Below are 18,553 nucleotides of genomic sequence, written 5' to 3' on the forward strand. Positions count from 1 at the left end.
ACCATTTCTCTGTCAAATGAATGGATAAAATCTTTTTAAAACATGAGGCTTTAAAATATATGGGTGTTTTTATCACCATTAAGAGATACTTATTGGGTTTTAACTTTCTAAGACTTTCTGCAATAAAAAGAAGAAAATACGGTTCTTGCCCTTTAAGGAAGTTATAATCTAGACAGAAAAAGGAGATATGTAGTTACATAGGCAGTATCAGCGAGAACAATAATAGTAGCAGCTAATATTTATCTAACCCTTGTTATACACCAGGTACTATTCTAAGAACTTTACATGTTTTCATTCATTCCACTCTCACCCAAGATATAAATGCAGCTGTCATTGCATTGGGAAGACAAGGAGAGAGAAGCATGGTGTGGGGAGGTAAGTGGTCTGAGGCCACATAGTTAGCATCTAAGACAGCTGACCAACGAGACAAAGCATTACAAGTACCAAGGAAGGATTACACTGAAACATATTATAGGAGCTGGGAGTCAAGGAGCATCTCTAGCTTGGGATTATCTGTGAAATGAGGATAGAGAATATGGCATTTGAGCTGGGATCTGAAAGATGTACAAAGGTAATAAATTAGAAAGAAGCTATTCTTATTGAGAAGAGCATCTATGAAAGAGTGGGAGTTGGACATCAGACAACCTATTTTAGGTACGATGAATAGGTCCACATGGTATCATGATAGATCCATCCATCCACTCATTAATTAGTCACTAAATGAGAGCCCTGAATTTCACACTAAGAAGTTTGGGTCAAATCAATATAAAGCAAAAATTTTCAACTATTAAATATTGTTGGGTTCTAAGTAGTTTTTTAGTGTGGTGGTTGTTACAAATTTATCATTCTCTTTCTTCCTCTAATTCCTTCTCAGAACATCCTCTCTGATTATCCCTAATTAGACTCTTCTTCTCCTCAGCTATCCCTATTAACATTTGCAGGTGCTTCTCTATAAGCCCAATTAGAATTTCTAGTTTCTGATAGACCATCCTCTGGCAAGATGCAGTTTCCCATCTTCATAACTTTAGTCTTCACATGAACATGTCTTTAGTTATTTGTCTAACTCAAGGTAATACTAAGTTCTCTAGAACAATGCTATCCCACGGAGATAAATATGAGCCACATATATAATTTTACATTTTTTTAGTAGCTACATTAAGGAATAAAAAAACAAAAGGTGAAAATTGTTTTAATAATATATTTTACAGGGCACCTGGGAAGCTCAGTTGGTTAAGCATCTGCCTTCAGCTCAGGTCATGATTCCAGAGTGCCAGGATCTAGTCCCACTGTGGGCTCCCTTGCTCAGCGGGGATTGCTTGTCCCTTTCCCTCTGCCCCTCCCCACCATGCATGTACACTCTCTCTCTCAAATAAATAAAGCCTCAAAAAAATTATAAGAAAAATATATTTTATTTAACAATTATATCCAACATACAATAATTTCATGTGAAGTTGAAATAAAAATTAATAATGATATATTCTGCATCTTTTTGTACTGAGTCTGTATGACTCAGTTACATGTTTTGCATTTACAGAACATGTCATTCAGATTTGCCACCTTGCGAGGACTCACTGGCCACATGCGGCTGGTGGCTAATGTACCGGACAGTGTCTAGAATTAGCTTTTGAGGAAATAGGTTGCAGTGATGGCTCCTCACTTTAGTCTTGAAGCGTGATTCTTTTTTTTTTTCTTTTAAGATTTTATTTATTTATTTGACAGACAGAGATCACATGTAGGCAGAGAGGCAGGCAGAGGGAGAGGGGGAAGCAGGCTCCCCACTGAGCGCAGAGCCCGATGCAGGTCTTGATCCCAGGACCCTGAAATCATGACCGGAGCCGAAGGCAGAGGCTTAACCCAGTGAGCCACCCAGGAGCCCCTTGAAGCTTGATTCCTTAAGAGCTCTTGCCTGCAGGATTTATTACAAGCAGCTGTGCTATGACCCGGGCCTTTCTTGACACTCGAGCAAGTTTTTTGTTTTCATTCTGTTTTGTTTTGTTTGATTTTTTATTTTTCTGGGTATATGTGAAGCTTCAAGGAGGTTCGGATTTTTAGCAGTAAGATTCAGTATATCCGCTGTTAAAAAGGAAGTGTCTGAAATGGCTCTCCCAGCTTCACTGTTGATCTGCCTCTCACAGACTCAGCCCCTCTCGGAGCTGTGTCCTTCCTCACCAGGTATGAGGTGCTTGCTCTCCCTGCAATGGAAAATCTGTGGGTGGTCCATCTGAGGATACTTATTTTTAAAATCCTCCTCTGAGTGCAAGCTGACTTAGCTACAGAGGAGACATGCAAGCAGATGGGGCTTTGGTTCACAAATGCAGTAGGTTTTAGTGGCGGTTCTTAAGTAGTGGTCCCTGGAGCCGCAGGACCAGCATCACCTGCGATGTTCTTAGAAAAGCAATCTCTCAGGCCTCACCCCAGACCTACACCATCGGATGCCCTGGGAGAGGCAACCAGCATCCTGTGCGTTAAAAATCCCTCTGGGGGATCCTAGGGCACGCTAATACTTAAGAACTGCTGTGGTTAAGGAAAAAATAAGTTGAAGGCAAAGTATGGGGAAGCAGTGAATGTTTGATATTTGAAAAGGGGAAAAAAAAAAAAAACATTATTTTCACTCTTCCAGTAAGATTCACTGCAGGATCTATTGACTTGGCCAGCCTTCCTAGCGCAATTAAAATTCACTTTCCCAAGCAACCATATGAATGAATTTCGCCAACGTAATATGGAGCAAAGGAAACCAGACAGAGAAGAGCATGTATTGTGTACCATTCCATTTATATAAAGTCTGAAAACAGGGACAACAGATAAATGCTGTCGCAAGTCAGAGTGGTGATTTGGGGAGGGGGAGGGGTATGGTTGAAAGGGGGGATGAGCTGAGCTGCCAGGAAGCTGCGTCTGTTGTGTTTCTTGAGCTGATGCTGGTTACACGAGGATGTTCCATTTGTGACAGTATGGCAAGCTGTGTACTTCATGAATGTTGCACTTTTCTTTATTTATCTTCAATGAAAAGTTGACAATTCCAGGGTTTTTTTCCTCAAAAATCATGAACCTTTTTTGGAAGTGTTCTATGATGGAAATGGCATGCACTGTAATTCAGCATCCCCCTCCCCAGTTGTACCTCCTAAATAACAGAGGTTTCTCCTGGAAGTGACCTGTTTTGTACTTTTCTGAGCTTGAGGAGAAATGTAAGCTGCCCTAAGGCTCTCCTGCATCCCCGGTTTCATTAAGGCCCTTCCCCAACTGATGGTTTCTGCTCAGTGTCAACCTCTTCTTATTCTCAGCTGACATCAGACACATTTGATTATTTTTTTAATTGATTTATTTATGTACTTGAAAGAGAGAGTAGAGGGAGGGGCAGAGGGGAAGAATCTCAAGCGGACTCCCCGCTGAGCACAGAGCCCCACACAAGGCTCCATCTCATGACCATGAAATCATGACCTGAGCCGAAAACAAGAGTCAGATGCTTAACCCACTGAGCCACCCAGGTGCCCCCAGACCCATCTGATTATTAAGTCATTACAGCAAACTGACCTCAAGCAGGATCCTTCCAAGAAGATCAAGAAGAGCATTTTTAGAAGTCCCCGAAGGAAGAAGTTTCAAGTCCCAAAAGGATGACTTGCTTCTGTGGGAACGATGAGTGACAGAGTGGTTATTCTGGAACAGATGTCCCCTTACATCTCACAACACAGAGAGCCATCGGGCCACTAGCTGCAGCTACTCATTCAGTCACCTCCATCAGATGGGTCTTCCTCACCAGTGATGTAAGGAACAGTAGAACCCAAGTGTGAGCACAGCAGAGGGGCCAGGGTTGTGACACTGGCCTTAGTATGACGCAGTGTTCCAGACAGACATACTACTAATCTGACATTGGCTCTGATTCTGTTTGCAAGTGGTGTTTTATCAAGTAAGGCCTCAAAACAAGAAGTGACCACAGATGTGTGTTGGAGGGTTATTCAGTCCTTACACTGTAGATCTTTTGGTCTATAACAATAAAGCTACCTCTCATTGTTTCCCACCAATATAAGAACATCAGAGACTGTTGGTTAGTAACCTGTTCTCACTACCATTTTTGAAAACTATCACAATAGTTCTGTGGTATAAGCAGAACTAGTCATCTGCCAGTTCCCTCTAGGCCTGCTTCAGATGCTTCTAAAATGCCAACATATTTCCATGGTGTTTGGCAGAGAACTCTTATGGCTATCCTGTTATCAGGGACCCACCAGCAGGCCCCAGGACCCTGCCCCAGTGGATATGTCCATTCTGATTAGTGGAGTCCAATGCCAGTTATTGTTCTGGATATCACCCCAGATTCCCTTAACATGACTTTATCTGTGCCATCCAAACTGTGACTCCTTGATACAGTTGAAGGATCAGTGAAAATTAACTCCAGAGAATTAGGATAGGGAAAGGGAACCTAACATTTAGGGAAGATTCCATTTTCCACATCCCTTTTGAGACTTAATTCTGAGGGGCAACAGGAGTATCAACTTGAATAGCTCACATTCAAAATTGAGGGGTGCCTGGCTGGCTCAGTCAGTGGAGCGTGTGACTCTTGATCTCAGGGTTGTAGGTATAAGCTCCACGTTGGATGTAGACTACTTAAAACCTTAAAAAAAAAAAAAAAAAAAAAAGTTAAATAAGTCACCGAAACACAGAAATGCACATGTCAGTGTTATGGAGGGAATGCTTGTGTCTTCCCCAAATAGAAATATCCAATGGGGAGTCCTAGCCCCCAGCATGATGGTATTTGGAGATGGGGGCCTTTGGAAGACAACTGAGTTTAGAGTAGGTCTCCAGGGTGGAGCCCTCAGTGGCCTTTTTAAGAAAAGGAAGAAAGAGAGATCTCTGAGTTTCCATTTGCACACACGCTGGTCCACGTGAGAACAGAGTTAAGAAGGCAGCCTACTGCAAAGCGGGAAGAGTGCCCCCATCTGAGACGAAATCAGTTAGTATACCTTGATCTTGGACTTCTAGCCTCCAGAGATAGAAACAAACAAATTTCTGTTGTTTAGGCCACTCAGTTTCTGGTGTTTTGTTATGGCAACCCAAGAAGACTAATATAGTTGGTCATTACATTAGAAAAATCTATTAAAATTATTTTTAGAACTCACAGTTAAATCTAGTGTAAAACAGTAGTAGAATTAAAGTAAATTATTATATTATTTATTTCTTCCTGGAAATAAAAAAGAACACTTTTGAGTGAATCCTTAGTATACTTCCCAAGACCCTCTTAAAATCACATTTTGCAGTATTTTGTTTTAACACATTTTTCTCAGTTTATGAGGCAAAACATTGCCTTCATCATACCAATGCCTCTATACACCCCATTTCCTGTAATACCAGATGTCACCTGATTTTTCCCCCACCAGGGTCATATCAGAAAATGAAATTTACTGAACTTGTTTTATTCTGCATGACCAGGCTGTTCCCCTCTTTAACTTTCTCTAAGTTTCTTGGTTCAGTATTTTGCAATCTGTGTACAAGGTTCATGGGGGTGCTGTACGTTTGAAATGCCTATAAAGGTGAGTGTTTTTAAAAAATGGATCTAAAAGAATGCCATACTTCTAAAAGTAGTGTTTGTAAAAAGCACTTTAGAGATGTTTGGTGTATCTGTACATGTTAAAATTAGATAATGAACTTGCAAGAACTACAAAGGGAGTGAGGCCCAACTCTCCCAAGTTCTGCAGAAGCGACACACACTGGGGTTACTGTTATTGGAAGGAAAGTCAGCGAGGAAGTAAACCACTTCAGCAACCCCAAGGACTGGGTCCTCTGGAGGCAACACCAGCTAAAGCAGTTCCTCCAGGTTCTCAGTAATTCGTCAAATAGCTGTCTACTCAAGGAGCATCAAAAGCTTACTACCTTCTTTCCCTTTTCTACTCTTCTAAAGCCACTAGATGACTCATTATGCTTCTTTGTTCTACCCTGTCAGCAGCTTGTGTTTCCTCCCTTCTCTTTCAGTGAATCTCTGCCTTTAAACCACTCAAGGCTTTGAAACTTGGCCTATTTTACCATCAAATGCTCCCAGATTAATACATTCCTAAAGAACTAACAGATTCCTCTCAGCATAATCTAATATTAATTCTCTCGTGGAAGGTGGAGGTGTCCTATCAGACCACCCTTAGGTCTATTGGCCAACCCACAGATGACCACCCAGGGCCAGTCCCTCACCAATCATCTGTGACCCAGCTTTTAGAATTATATGGTGCCAGGCATGGCAACTTCTTTTCCCATCTTTCCCTAGTCAGGGGGCAGACACTTTCCCTATCATTCCCTAATTAAAGGCAGCATGGCACAAGAAGGCTGTAAATCAGAATGAGGTAAACATTCACATTTTTGCTGCTGAGTAGTAGGAGACAGGTTAATGACTAGCTTGGCTGTCTTGGTTTGGAGTCTCCAAAAGCAAAATTCTCAGACGAGGATATGGGGGCAAATGGTTTATTTGAGAGGTGGTTCCAGGAAGCACAGTAAGGAATGGAGGGAGAGAACAGCCAAAAGAGGGTACATGAATGAGAGGAACTGGGACTCTATTTCTCTAAAAAGTATAGAGCACATTCAGAATTGTCTCCCAAAGAGTTAAGGAATCAGGTCATATCTCCTGAATCCTTTGGGGGAGTCTCTAGCTGGGTATTATCTGTTGGATACTTCTGGTTCATCCAAGGAAAAATGCCCTCAGAGTCTCAGAAAGGAACCCATCTCCTGAAACCATTTGCTGTGATCTCAGGAGGAGCCCAGTGCGATATTGGTGGGGCATTTTCCACCATGAGGCTTAGATAGAGAGAGATCTAAACTCTCTAGACCTCAGAGGTGGGCGTGGGCTGGGAAGATATAAGAGAAAGAAGAGTAGAGTGAATCCAGTATTGGGATACCCAATAGCACAACAACATAGGATTATTTAGAATGGCAGGAAATTGGATTAATTTGAACATCCAATAATAGACACAATGGTAAACTAGTTTGTGGTAGGTCTACAGAGTGAACCACTCTGAGGCCATTCATACTCTAGAATTGTATTCAGTAGCCTAGTGGAACACTGAAGAAAAAAATAACTGAGAAAAGTAAATACATCCATTTTCATTTGGATGGGTTTGTGGGTCCTTCTAGATAGGAGGAGCAAGTAAGTGCTTCATCCAGGTCTTTGAAGTTCCCATGAAATGGGTAACTCCCGTGAAAGGTTCAAATGCTTATGTTAGTTTCTAAATACATCCCTTTACATCAGTTGGGCAATAAGACTCGAATAAAGACTGCTCCAAAAGGGTGAGTTTTGACTCAGTCCATTAGGAACGTAGGAAATTCCTCTGGCTCTCAGCAGTGTTGCATCCCCGGCATCCCAGCCACACTCCCCAAGCATCGGGCCAAAAAGAACCTGAGCCCAGAAGTTGAAGCATTTATGAATCTGGGGATAGACTCTGTCTACTGTCTCAGCTTCTCCACAAAATAAAATAACTGAGAAGTAAAGGCCAGTCTGTGACTCTGCCCAGAGTTAGGTTCCAGAAAGCCTTTATCACTTCTCCAAAAGGAATGTTCTTTCGAAGACTTTCCATTATCAGATTGAATTAAAAAGTATAAATAAAACACTCCCTGATTTATAGATGAACATTTTAATAGAATTACAAGTCAGTGTCTACCTAGAACCATAGCTACTCTTCATGCCTGTGGTTTGGTCAGATTTTTTTTTAAAAAGAAGAGGGGGGCTGTCAAGAAATCCGGCTGTGCAAGGCTTAGCAAGAAAGAGGGAGGCAAAATCAGAAAGGGATCAGAAGGATGGGGGTCAAGGATAGCAGGTCACAGACAACTGGAAACAAGAACAGATTTGCCTTTGTTTACATTGCCAAGGGGGAAAAATTAACTTGATGGAAAAGGGTAATTAAGCATTTCTTTTTCCATCATGGTCCAGCCTGGCTTCATATCCAGCTGTTCTATTAGACACTGTGATGACTCTTCGTCAAGTCACAGAGTTAACGATGGCCAGTGTGGCACCGATGTCACACAGCAATACTTCCCCCACCATTAACCTTTATTTTATTAATAGTAAAAATCTCAGAGTGAGAAGAGTCCAACTCAGGTAGGCAGATAACGAGGGAAGCCTGAATGTTTTCAGAGAGGTGTTGTCAGAACAAAGAGATAATTTGAACAAATCAGCAGATTAGCCTTGAAAGGTACTGAGAGAGATTATCTAGCTCAACAACCTCAGTTCCTAGGTGTAGAAACTGAGACATTGTAAGGTGAATGGGTTTTCCTAAGTTACGAAGCTTTATATTGTGAATCTAGGATCACAACCCCAAGCGAGCGTCCATCCATCATGATTGACCCTCTTATTTGCTTGTATTTTCAGTAACAACCTGTAGAAAAATAACCCCTCCAATGTAGGAATTCCCTGGTTAACACAAGTTACTGTTTGGAATCTGGTGTGTGTTTTCTAATAGAAACAAAGTTAGTGGTACATGGTGGTAGTTTTCCCAGCCCTGCCTCAGAGACGGTTAGTAGCTGCATTCGAGAACTTTGGGAATAATTGGCCCCATTTTAATGGGGGTTAATGATTGCACAATGAAGACAAATGACCGACCACAGCCCAGTCTGGCCTCCCAATGCTCAGGGCAATGTCCTGTCCTATGGACCTGGTAACTTTACAGGTAAATATAGATCAGCCTTGTATGTCCAGCTGCACTGGGACCGAGCATAGTTTAGATCATTGCCATCTGAATACTCTAGGAAAGTATTGCAGGATACATTTCTCCTATGTAGAGGAATAGTCCCTGCAAAGCTTCAATGAGACCATAATCAGCTGTGGAGATGCTAGTTTATGGTGGATAAACATACTGTTCAGATGGAAGAAAAACTACTTTATTCTAATTGCTTCACATAATAAACCAGCGATTCAAATGAGCAGGCCAGGATAAATGTTTTGCTTGGTATAATCGAATCAGTTTACAAGAACCAGAGGAAATCCAGGTGATTGTGGTTTCTGTGCAAGGTAAGAGACTCACGGGTGAATGTTTACAGGCTACAGAGCAAATATTTCAGGCATAGGTGTTTGTACGTAACACTTATTTTGTTCAGACCCCTTGGAACTTTTATACCAAAGTGACCACCTACCGCAACTCTCCATAGTAGTCAGGGATTACCTTTCTTACTAGATGGATTTTGTACATCCTCTGACTTGAAAATATTTTCAAAGGCAGTTAATCATCTGTTCGATTTTATACTTTATAGATATTTCAGATTTTGGTCCAAAATGTTGTTTACCAGCTGGATTGTCCTCTTCATTTGTTAAACACATCTGTATATGTTTTTAGCTCTTTTCTCAAGTCAAATCTACCTTAAGAATTCACAAAGTGGGGCACCTGGTTGGCTCAGTTGGTTAAGAGCTGCCTTCAGCTCAGGTCATGATCCCAGGGTCCTGGGATTGAGCCCCACCTTGGGCTCCCTGCTCAGCAGACAGCCTGCTTCTCCTTCTCCCTCTGCCTGCCGCTCAATCTACTTGTGCTCTCTCTCCCTCTCTCTCTGTGTCAAACAAATAAATAAATCTTTAAAAAAAAATAAAAAGAATTCAAGAAGTGCTGTCATTGATGAATTCATGGAGTGGGCATCAAATTCTGTAGCTGCTTCTCAATTATAATCCTAAAAACCTTTTGTAAAATGGCTGTTTCACTGGCATTAAGATATAAATATTCTAGTTATTTTTAGTCTTGTCAGGGTCATGGGTCCTATGAAAACATGATGGAAACTATCTCCTTCTAAATAAGTTAATATGACAATATATGTACACATTTTACATATCAATTTATTCCTCTAGAATATATCTAGGAGTTAAGAACTAAGTTCTTAATTAAGGGTAAGAACTTTTATTGTAAGGGGACATTTTCAAAAGAGATAGTACCTATTTTGATTTACAGTTTAGCTGTTTATTAAAAATGCAATAGTGGGGTACCTGGGTGGCTCAGTGTGTTAAGCCTTTGTCTTTGGCTCAGGTCATGATTTCAGAGTCATGGGATAGAACCCCACATTGGGCTCTCTGCTCAGCAGGGAGCCCGCTTCTGCCTGACTCTCTGCCTACTTCTGATCTCTTTCTCTGTCAAATAAGTAAAATCTTTTTAAAAAATGCAATAGTTTCATTGCTTATCATCACATCTTCAATCTATACTTGTATTGTTTTATATAGACATGGGGTAATTGACTATATTAAAAATTACCTGCTTTTTAGAATTTATGTTTTTTAAAATTTTAATCTATTTTAACTACTCTTAAACCTTTTTCAACTTTCTAAATGAGAAAATTTTTTTTACTGTATGGAAGTATTTCTTTTTTATTCTTGTTAATCTTAAAAGATAATCTATCTTTAGAACTTTGGCTCAAACATTTGACTTAATATTTGCATTTGAAAAATTTTCTAATAGAACATTGACCTTAAAGATTTTGAAAGTCACAGTCTGCATATATATTTAATTCCAGTTCTCTGCTATTAAAATAGCATTGACTGAATCTCAGAATTAGGTGGTAAGTCCTTTACATTTTTTGAATATTACAAAATGATAAATTTTGGAATTAAATAAAATATGAATTTGAGGGGCTGCAAGAATTTAGTATATACAACTATATTTTTCACGGTAGTTTATAGAACTTACATAGAAAAATAAGCTTTTTTAGTGACCATATATATCAATATGTGTTCTTTCTTATTATGAATAATAATTATATATATATATGCAGTGCAGTATTCATCACCTCCTAGTCAGAAAAGCTCCACTGTCATTTCAAACCTGCAACTAAGTCTAACATAATAAGATCTATGATTTAAAACATTCAGGACCATATCCAGTCTTGCCAAGGTTCATGTGACTAGGAATTCAAAGAGGCCTTTGAGAAGAGAGAAACTTCAGTGGAAACAATCTCACAGCCACATAGTCATGTGTGGATGCTGTCATGGGCTTCTAGCTTTTATCCTGTTTTATTGCTGTATATGCAAGTGGAACCATTTCAAATACAAAACAAAAGCAACTTGTGGGTTTGGTGATGGGTCAGGTTGATAGGAAATACTTGGCATCACAGAAAGACATGTATTTGTGTCCACAGAGAATGTGCTCAAACATTATATATCTAGGATATATATATATATATATATATATATATATATATAGTCCTTTGTAGATTTTATTTCTAAAATTAGGACACATTCTTAAATTAATAGTGTATTACGGTTCATTTGGTAGCATTTTTTTTTCCTGCCTACACGAAGTTAATAGTGAAAATGACAATTGATGGTGTCTTAGATTCAACAAAACATTATATATAGATTAGAACACTTAAGATCTGAAGGTACCTTAGCAATGTTAAAACAACTCTCCAAGGAAATTGAAACTGAAGGGTCAATTAATTTGCTCGAAAGACAGATATTGGTGACAGTCCAGAGATTAATTTTTCAACTATTTTCACCCATCTTATGTGAATCATTAGACCATAAATCCATAAACCTAATGTAAATCACTTTTTAAAAGACATTTTTTATATAATATTTAATGCATGGAACATAATGTTTATGTAAATTATAAAGCATAATGAATTATTGTCGAGTATAAATGAACACATTTTAACTACATGCAAAAAAAATCTTGGATAATCTTAAAACATTAATGTTGAGAGAAATGAATATTGCCCAAGCCTGCATATCAAATGATGCCATTCTCTATAAATAAGTAAAATTTTCAAAATTAAAATTGAGCCTGATTCATATAGTACCTTTTTAAAATAATTGTTCACTTTCAGTGTTAATGTGGACAAAAGTATTCAAGGTTTGTTGTTTTTGTTTTTTAAAATCCACATGTTAGAGCCAAAATTAAAAAGGCATGTTTTAATGGGAACTGGTTTAAAACAATTTGACTAGAGTGAGAGAACAGTTTGGAAAATGTGTCTGTGCTCAGTTTTGCTTCCAAATTTGGACTTTGAAACTTATTGTCAGTCTCAGAAAGAAATAAGAAGCTGTGCAGATAATTAAACATTTGCCTTGGGGGAATTATTTGCAGTTAATTAAAATCATACACTTTGGGTGTATGCTTGCTTCACTGGTTATTAAATTTGAATCATATGTTAACTACCCAGGTTTCTCACTTGTCCATCAAATGTTGCTTGTGGCAGGTTCAAGAAACAAACTTTTTCATAATATTCCAAACTGCATTGTTTGAAATGACCTCCTTATCGGGGGAGGGAGAGAGGGAAAAGGAATAAGGACACAAAGAAAGAAGGATTTGAGACTCCATCTATTCAGCTCTGTTCAGAGTAACGACTCAGTGGAGCAATGTGAACTCAGTAGAGAACCCATTTGTAATGGGGGTCTCAGTCTGCCATCCCCAGTGTGCTCCATGGCCATATGCCTACCGTATTAGGTCATGGCTTTTAGATATCTTTAGATTACCACTCTTATAGCTGCATGAAAAATATCCCCTAGATTGTAACCTCTATGAGAGTAGAGTCAATCACTATTGACTCCCTAGCCTCAAGAAGTATCTGGCATAGGGTTGGCCCTTAATAAATACTTTTGGAATGAATGAAAGACCCATTTTCTGTCTTCCCACCGACCATTCACATGCTCTTTCTGATGGCTTTCTAAAGAGCCTACAGAGAGCCCTCAGAAACCAACGAGGAATCCCGTGTAGTCTTGGAAGAGTCCATGGTCACTGAAACCTATTTGGCCACGTTATTTCCTGCAAGTATATCCTGTAACAAAAAAATAAAACGTGAATTTATACTGATTTCACATTTAAATGTGCTATACGAGGGAGAGGATGAAATTGCACAGAACAGAAGGTTTGCATTCCCCTGTGCTATTGTTCTACTGGTAGTGTTCCTCAGGAAGATGAACTTAATTACAGCTGGATTTCAAAGCTCTACATCTGGCTCTTTCAAGGACTCAAGGCTCCCATATATGAACAATTGCAGTAATGGACGCATTAAGAACATTAAAATTGATATTCCTTTAATCTCCTCTATTTTGCCTTCCTTTCATATCCTTTTGCACAATCCTCCAAGGACTTTCACTAATGCATAAAGGCCTGCTTATATTTTCTTCTTTGTTGCAAAAAGATAACCCAACCAAATTTCTATCACCCTTACCTTTGTACACTTTGTACAAGATCTATTCTGCAGTACTTTAGGAATAGCTTAGTTATTTATAAAAATATTTAAGTATTCTAAGGGCATTTTCTAAAAATAATAAATTCCATGCCCCAAAGATAGATATATCATGACAGTGCTGGCAGCTGCTCTGTTTCCCAGTTAAAAGTGCTGACTAGAGGTTTTGCTTATTTGTTGTGGCAGATTCTGCAAAGGACGACAATATTGTAAAAGACAATGAAGTGACAGATCATTCTGTGTGTGACCAAGATCAACCTAATGGTAAGTTGTGAGGTCCTTTTTTATTTGTTTTCTTCTTCTGAGAAACATTATATTTTAAAAAACAGATTTTAGTTTTGGGGGAGAAAAAATGGTATCTGGTAATATTTTATTAGCTATGAATGTCAAGTGACTGGTAGCTGCCAAGTTTAGAAAGGAAATTTGCTCTCCACAATCCTCATCACTCACTATTTTTGTACCAGGCTGACTTTATTTTTGTTACCTGCCTAAGCTCTATGGGCATTGGGTTTGCAACTACAGAAATGAAGAAACGATAATAATGAGAAAAATGGGACTCCTATAGACAATAGAGCTAGGTGGTTAAATCTACATATCCTTGGAATACAAAGAAGAGAGACTAGAACAAACAGAAATGAAACAATCATTAGACAAATAACAGAAAAGCAGCTTTCCTAATGTAAACCAGTTTCTCCACCCAAAACACAAGAGTACACGTATTTATAGACAACAGTACTGAAAACTCAAACAGGAACAGAAGTCTACAAAGCCTCATGGACTTTCTGAAGATCAATGATAAAGAAAGGCTTATAAAGCATATAGGAAAATCAGGTTGCAAACAAAATCAGCAAAATCAGATTAGCCTTAGCTTTCTTTCTTCTTCTACAATTCTAAATACTAGATGAAATGGAATAACATTTCCATTGCTGGAAAGGACACAGTTTCTATATTTAGTAAAGTTATTACTCATACATGAAGTCAGGAGTAATATTTTCTCAGGGATACATAGATTAAGAAAATATACCACCCAAGTATCCTTCTGGAATAAACTAACAGAAATCCTGTGCAAAAACAATAAATATAGAAAGGAAGGAAAAAGTCAAGACTGAGAAAGGCACACTTGGAAAGGCATGTGTGATAAGACACTCATTAAATGTATGAAAACGTTGAAATAATTGCTTCAAAATTAGTATCAGAATATCTTAATTAAATGTGTGCTTTTATCTTTGAAAAATATATGTTGTTTTAAAATGAGAAAGAAAGAGGAGAGACTTCTGCTTTCAGCAATGAAAGTCTAAATAACTTACACCATTACTCTCCTTGAAGATGACTTGGAAAAGCTACACCAAAAACGAAAACGAAAATTTATGGAGTCCGTTTATAGGCATCAAAGAGCTAACAAGATAATGAAGAATTTTCAGGCTACATTCTGGGAGAAAACAGATATCCAGAGATGTGAATTCAGAACTTGAAGCTGTTTTTATCTTAAGTGATTTGTTGATTCTACAAACGGTATCCATCCAGAGTGCCATTGAAAAGGGCAAGGGACCATTCTAAACCCCCTGGTCTTTGTGTTGAAACCCTAAAGTTATGTATCCTAGCAGAAAGAATGAACCAGCAGGAGACCAGTTTTCTGAAAGACTGCTGCCCAGCTTTGAATCTTCGCAATCCTCAAATTAAATTAAGATCAACCCAGATTGCTAGTCCCTACTGGCACCTGAGAAAAACAAATGTAAAACATTTACTAAGTTAAAAAAGAGTGTTGTGGGTTTCAAACCATTTACAAAAATGAGTTTTTAACATGATTTTCAGCATGTCCAGCACACACAGAAAAATAGCCAGAAAAAAATGAAACAAGGAAACATAAAAACAATCAAGAGAAACAGGCCATTTGGTCTAAAAATATTAGAGTTATACACATAATATATAACATAATTTTGTTGACTATTATGGGGGATAAAGACAAGATTGAAAAATTTAGCTGCAAAATAGAAATTCAAAACAACACAAAAGAAAAGAAAGGGACGCCTGGGTGGCTCAGTGGGTTAAGCATCTGCCTTCTGCTCAGGTCATGATCTCAGGGTCCTGGGATCAAACTCCGTGTCGGGCTCACTGCTCAGCAGAGAGTCTGCTTCTCCCTCTCCCTCTACCCCTGCCCCCCACTCATGCTTTCTCTCTCTCTCTGTCAAAAAAATAAATAAAATCTTAAAAAAAAAAAAAAAGAAATGAGAAAAGAAAATCTAGATGTGAAAGATGCCATAACTTAAATGAAGAATTCAATGAATAGATTCAAAGCTTGACTATGTTTTAGACACAGATGAAAGAGAATTTGTGCACTGGAAGTTAAGTCATAAGAATATATTTAAAAAAAAAATAGCAGAGAGAAAAAAAAGGATGGCAAACACTAAAGAAAGGGAACAAATACAGAGGAAAAAGTGGTAAAGTCTATAACAAATGTAATTGGAGTCCCAGACAGAAAGGAAAGATGGAATTGGGCAGAAAAAGTATTTCAGGAAATTATGCTGAGAAATGTTCTACATGATGAAGGATATCAGGCCACGTGTTTCAAAGCCCTTTGAACTCTAAGAAAAATAAATCCATAAGTAGGCCCATCATTGTACAACTGCTGAAAATCAAAGATAAACAGAACATCTAAAAAGCAATCTTTAAACAGACTGATAGCTGACTTTTAATAAATACAATGGAAATAATAAGACATACAGCATGATAGTTACCAACCAAGAATTCTATACTCAAGGAAAATGTGTGTTTCAAGAATAAAAGTTAATCAGGGATATTTCAGCCCTCCCCCCCAAAAAAAGAAAAGAAAAATTCACCAACAGACAATTTTGGTGTTTTCTTTGGGTAGGAGGGTATTGATCTCAGATAGAAGGAAAAAGATGAAAGAAAAGAATTAAAAACAAAGTAAATGGTAACTATTCAGTAAGTCTAAATGAATACTGATGATACCAATTCTTGACAAGAAGCAGGAAAGTGTGACCCATAAGAGAAGAAAACTCAATTAATAGAAATCAACTCAGAAATGAGGGGCACCTGGGTGGCTCAGTGGGTTAAAGCCTCTGCCTTTGGCTCAGGTCCTGATCCCAGGGACCAGGGATTGAGCCCTGCATCGGGCTCTCTGTTCAGCAGGGGGCTTGCTTCCCCCCAACCCCTGCCTACCTCTCTGGCTATTTGTGATCTCTGTCTGTCAAATAAATAAATAAAATGTTAAAAAAAAAAAAAAAGAAATCATACAGATAGTGTAATTAATGGCACAGATAGTATAATATTAAAAGTTATAATTGTATTCCATATTTTCTGAAAGTTAAAAGATAGATTGTCCACACAAGAGACATTAAAGGCATAAAATAACCCAAATTGAACTTCTAGAGATGAAAAACTGAATGTCTGAAATGAAAACTGCACTTGATGGTAATAATGCAGATTAGTCACTGCAGAAGAAAGGGTTGGCAAATTTGAAGATGTAGCAATAGAAACTATCCAAATTGAAACACAGAGAGAATAAACAATTGAACAATGAAAAGATCATCAGTGAGCTATGAAAGAACTTTAAAGGTAATTCCTTGCCCAATATATATAAACTGAACTCTCTGAAGGCAAAGCATGGGAAGGGAGACAGAAAAAATATTTGAAGTAAAAATAATTGAAAATTTTCAAATCTTTGATGAAAACTGTGAGCCCATATATTCAAGAAGTTCTGTGACCCTGAAGCACAAGAAACATAAATGAAATTATAACTAAGCCCATTGTCATCAACTTACTCAATTCAGTGATAAACAGAAAAAATTGAAAAATAATCAGAGGGAAAAGATAACTTGCATACAGAGGAATAGATAGAAAGAAGAAGCCAATGTCTCATTGGAAACTGCAAACTAAAATAACAGGCTCAAACTTGGATAATGTTAAATTAAAGAAGGTACAGAAGCACATATATTGTACAGTCTCACTTATATCAAGTTTGAAAAGGAGGAAAACATAATGATACTATTTAGAAAGACATGCTTGAGTTGGGAAAATGATAAAGAAAATCTAGGTAGTGATTACTCTGATTAGGTTGCTGATTAAATTTTGGTGATTAAGGAGGAGGTTCTAATTGGCCCATGATCTGGGTTTCTGGACTGGATGGATATCCAGTTTCAATAAGGATATATAGTTTTTCTATTTGCTTTTGGTTATTTAACTGAACTCTCTATGTTGTTGGTGCACTTTCCTATATTTCGTGGCATTTTTAGAGAATAGTTAAAAGAGGAAGGAAGAAAGGCAGAGAAGGAGGGAAAGAAAAGGAAGGAAGTATCAATGTCAGAGTTTATAAAGCAAAGATTAGGGTGGGGAGCAGGGAAGGTTGCACAGAATGCTGATTTCAATAAAGGTACTCAAAAACTGAAAATCCTGCTCTGCTACAGATTCTGATAATTTAAGTTAGGGTTAAGAATACCTTTGAAAATCCTGATGATAATCACAAATAGAAATAAATCACAATAGAATTAAAGGAAGAGATCTTACTCTCTCAATTTCCTGGTACATTTCATACCACAGAATGAGTATTTTCAATAACTCAAATAAAAAAATTAAGTAGCAGTGTAAGAAAAGCACAATGTATCAAATAAGTTAACAGAAACACAGGCAAAAATTATGACAGGAAATGTAATTAGGTTAATTTATTAAGTGTAAAAACCAGTTATGTTGAATTAATTTTTTAAAATAGGGGTGTTGGGTGGCTCAGTCAGTTATGCATCTGCCTTCAGCTCAGGTCATGATCTCATGGTCCTGGGATTGAGTCCCTCATTGGGCTCCCTCCTCAGCTGAAAGTCTGCTTCTCCCTCTCCCTCTCTCTCTCTTCCTCCTGGCTTGTGTTCTTTCTCTTTCTCTCTCTATTACTCAGTCTCTCTCTCTCAAATAAATAATAAAATCTTAAAGAAAAATAGTAAATGTTTGAAAAATATAGTTAGGGTTTGCCTGGGTGGCTCAGTTGGTTAGGCATCTGCCTTTAGCTCAGATCATGACCCCAGGGTCCTGGGATCAAGCCCTTCTTTGGACCCTCTGCTCAGCGGGGAGCCTGCTTCTCTCTATCCCACTGCGTGCTGTTCTCCCTGTTTGTGATCTCTCTCTCTCTGTCAAATAAGTAAATAAAATCTTTAAAATAAATAAATAAATAAATATTAAAAATATAAAGTCAAGAAAGGTATATATGGGAAATAAACATCAAAAGAAAATATGAGAAACTACTTTAGAACCTATCCAGTTAGAATTCTAGCAAAAACCCTCAATAAAAATTTAAATCCCTGATTTTATATAATAATGATGGTTTTTTATATGTCAAATGATACAATATGAATCAAATCCAATCAGAAATGCAATGGGGGGATTCACAGTTATATTATTTTCAGTTGATGACAGAATAAATAGACTA

At 37.9% G+C, this 18,553-nt stretch overlaps 1 protein-coding gene across 1 annotated transcript in view; it reads left to right on the plus strand.

The window, feature by feature from the left end:
- MACROD2 (mono-ADP ribosylhydrolase 2) overlaps positions 1-18,553 on the plus strand; it is a 1,942,726-nt gene that overhangs the window by 1,855,660 nt on the left and 68,513 nt on the right. The window contains exon 14 of the mRNA XM_045078428.1: positions 13,309-13,386. Coding sequence (XP_044934363.1) covers positions 13,309-13,386 — 78 coding nt within the window. The remainder of the gene's footprint in view (positions 1-13,308; positions 13,387-18,553) is intronic.

The sequence above is a fragment of the Mustela putorius genome, unplaced genomic scaffold, assembly GCF_011764305.1.
Source record: "Mustela putorius furo isolate JIRA1106 unplaced genomic scaffold, ASM1176430v1.1 tig00000253_pilon_pilon_pilon, whole genome shotgun sequence".
Lineage (NCBI taxonomy): Eukaryota > Metazoa > Chordata > Mammalia > Carnivora > Mustelidae > Mustela > Mustela putorius.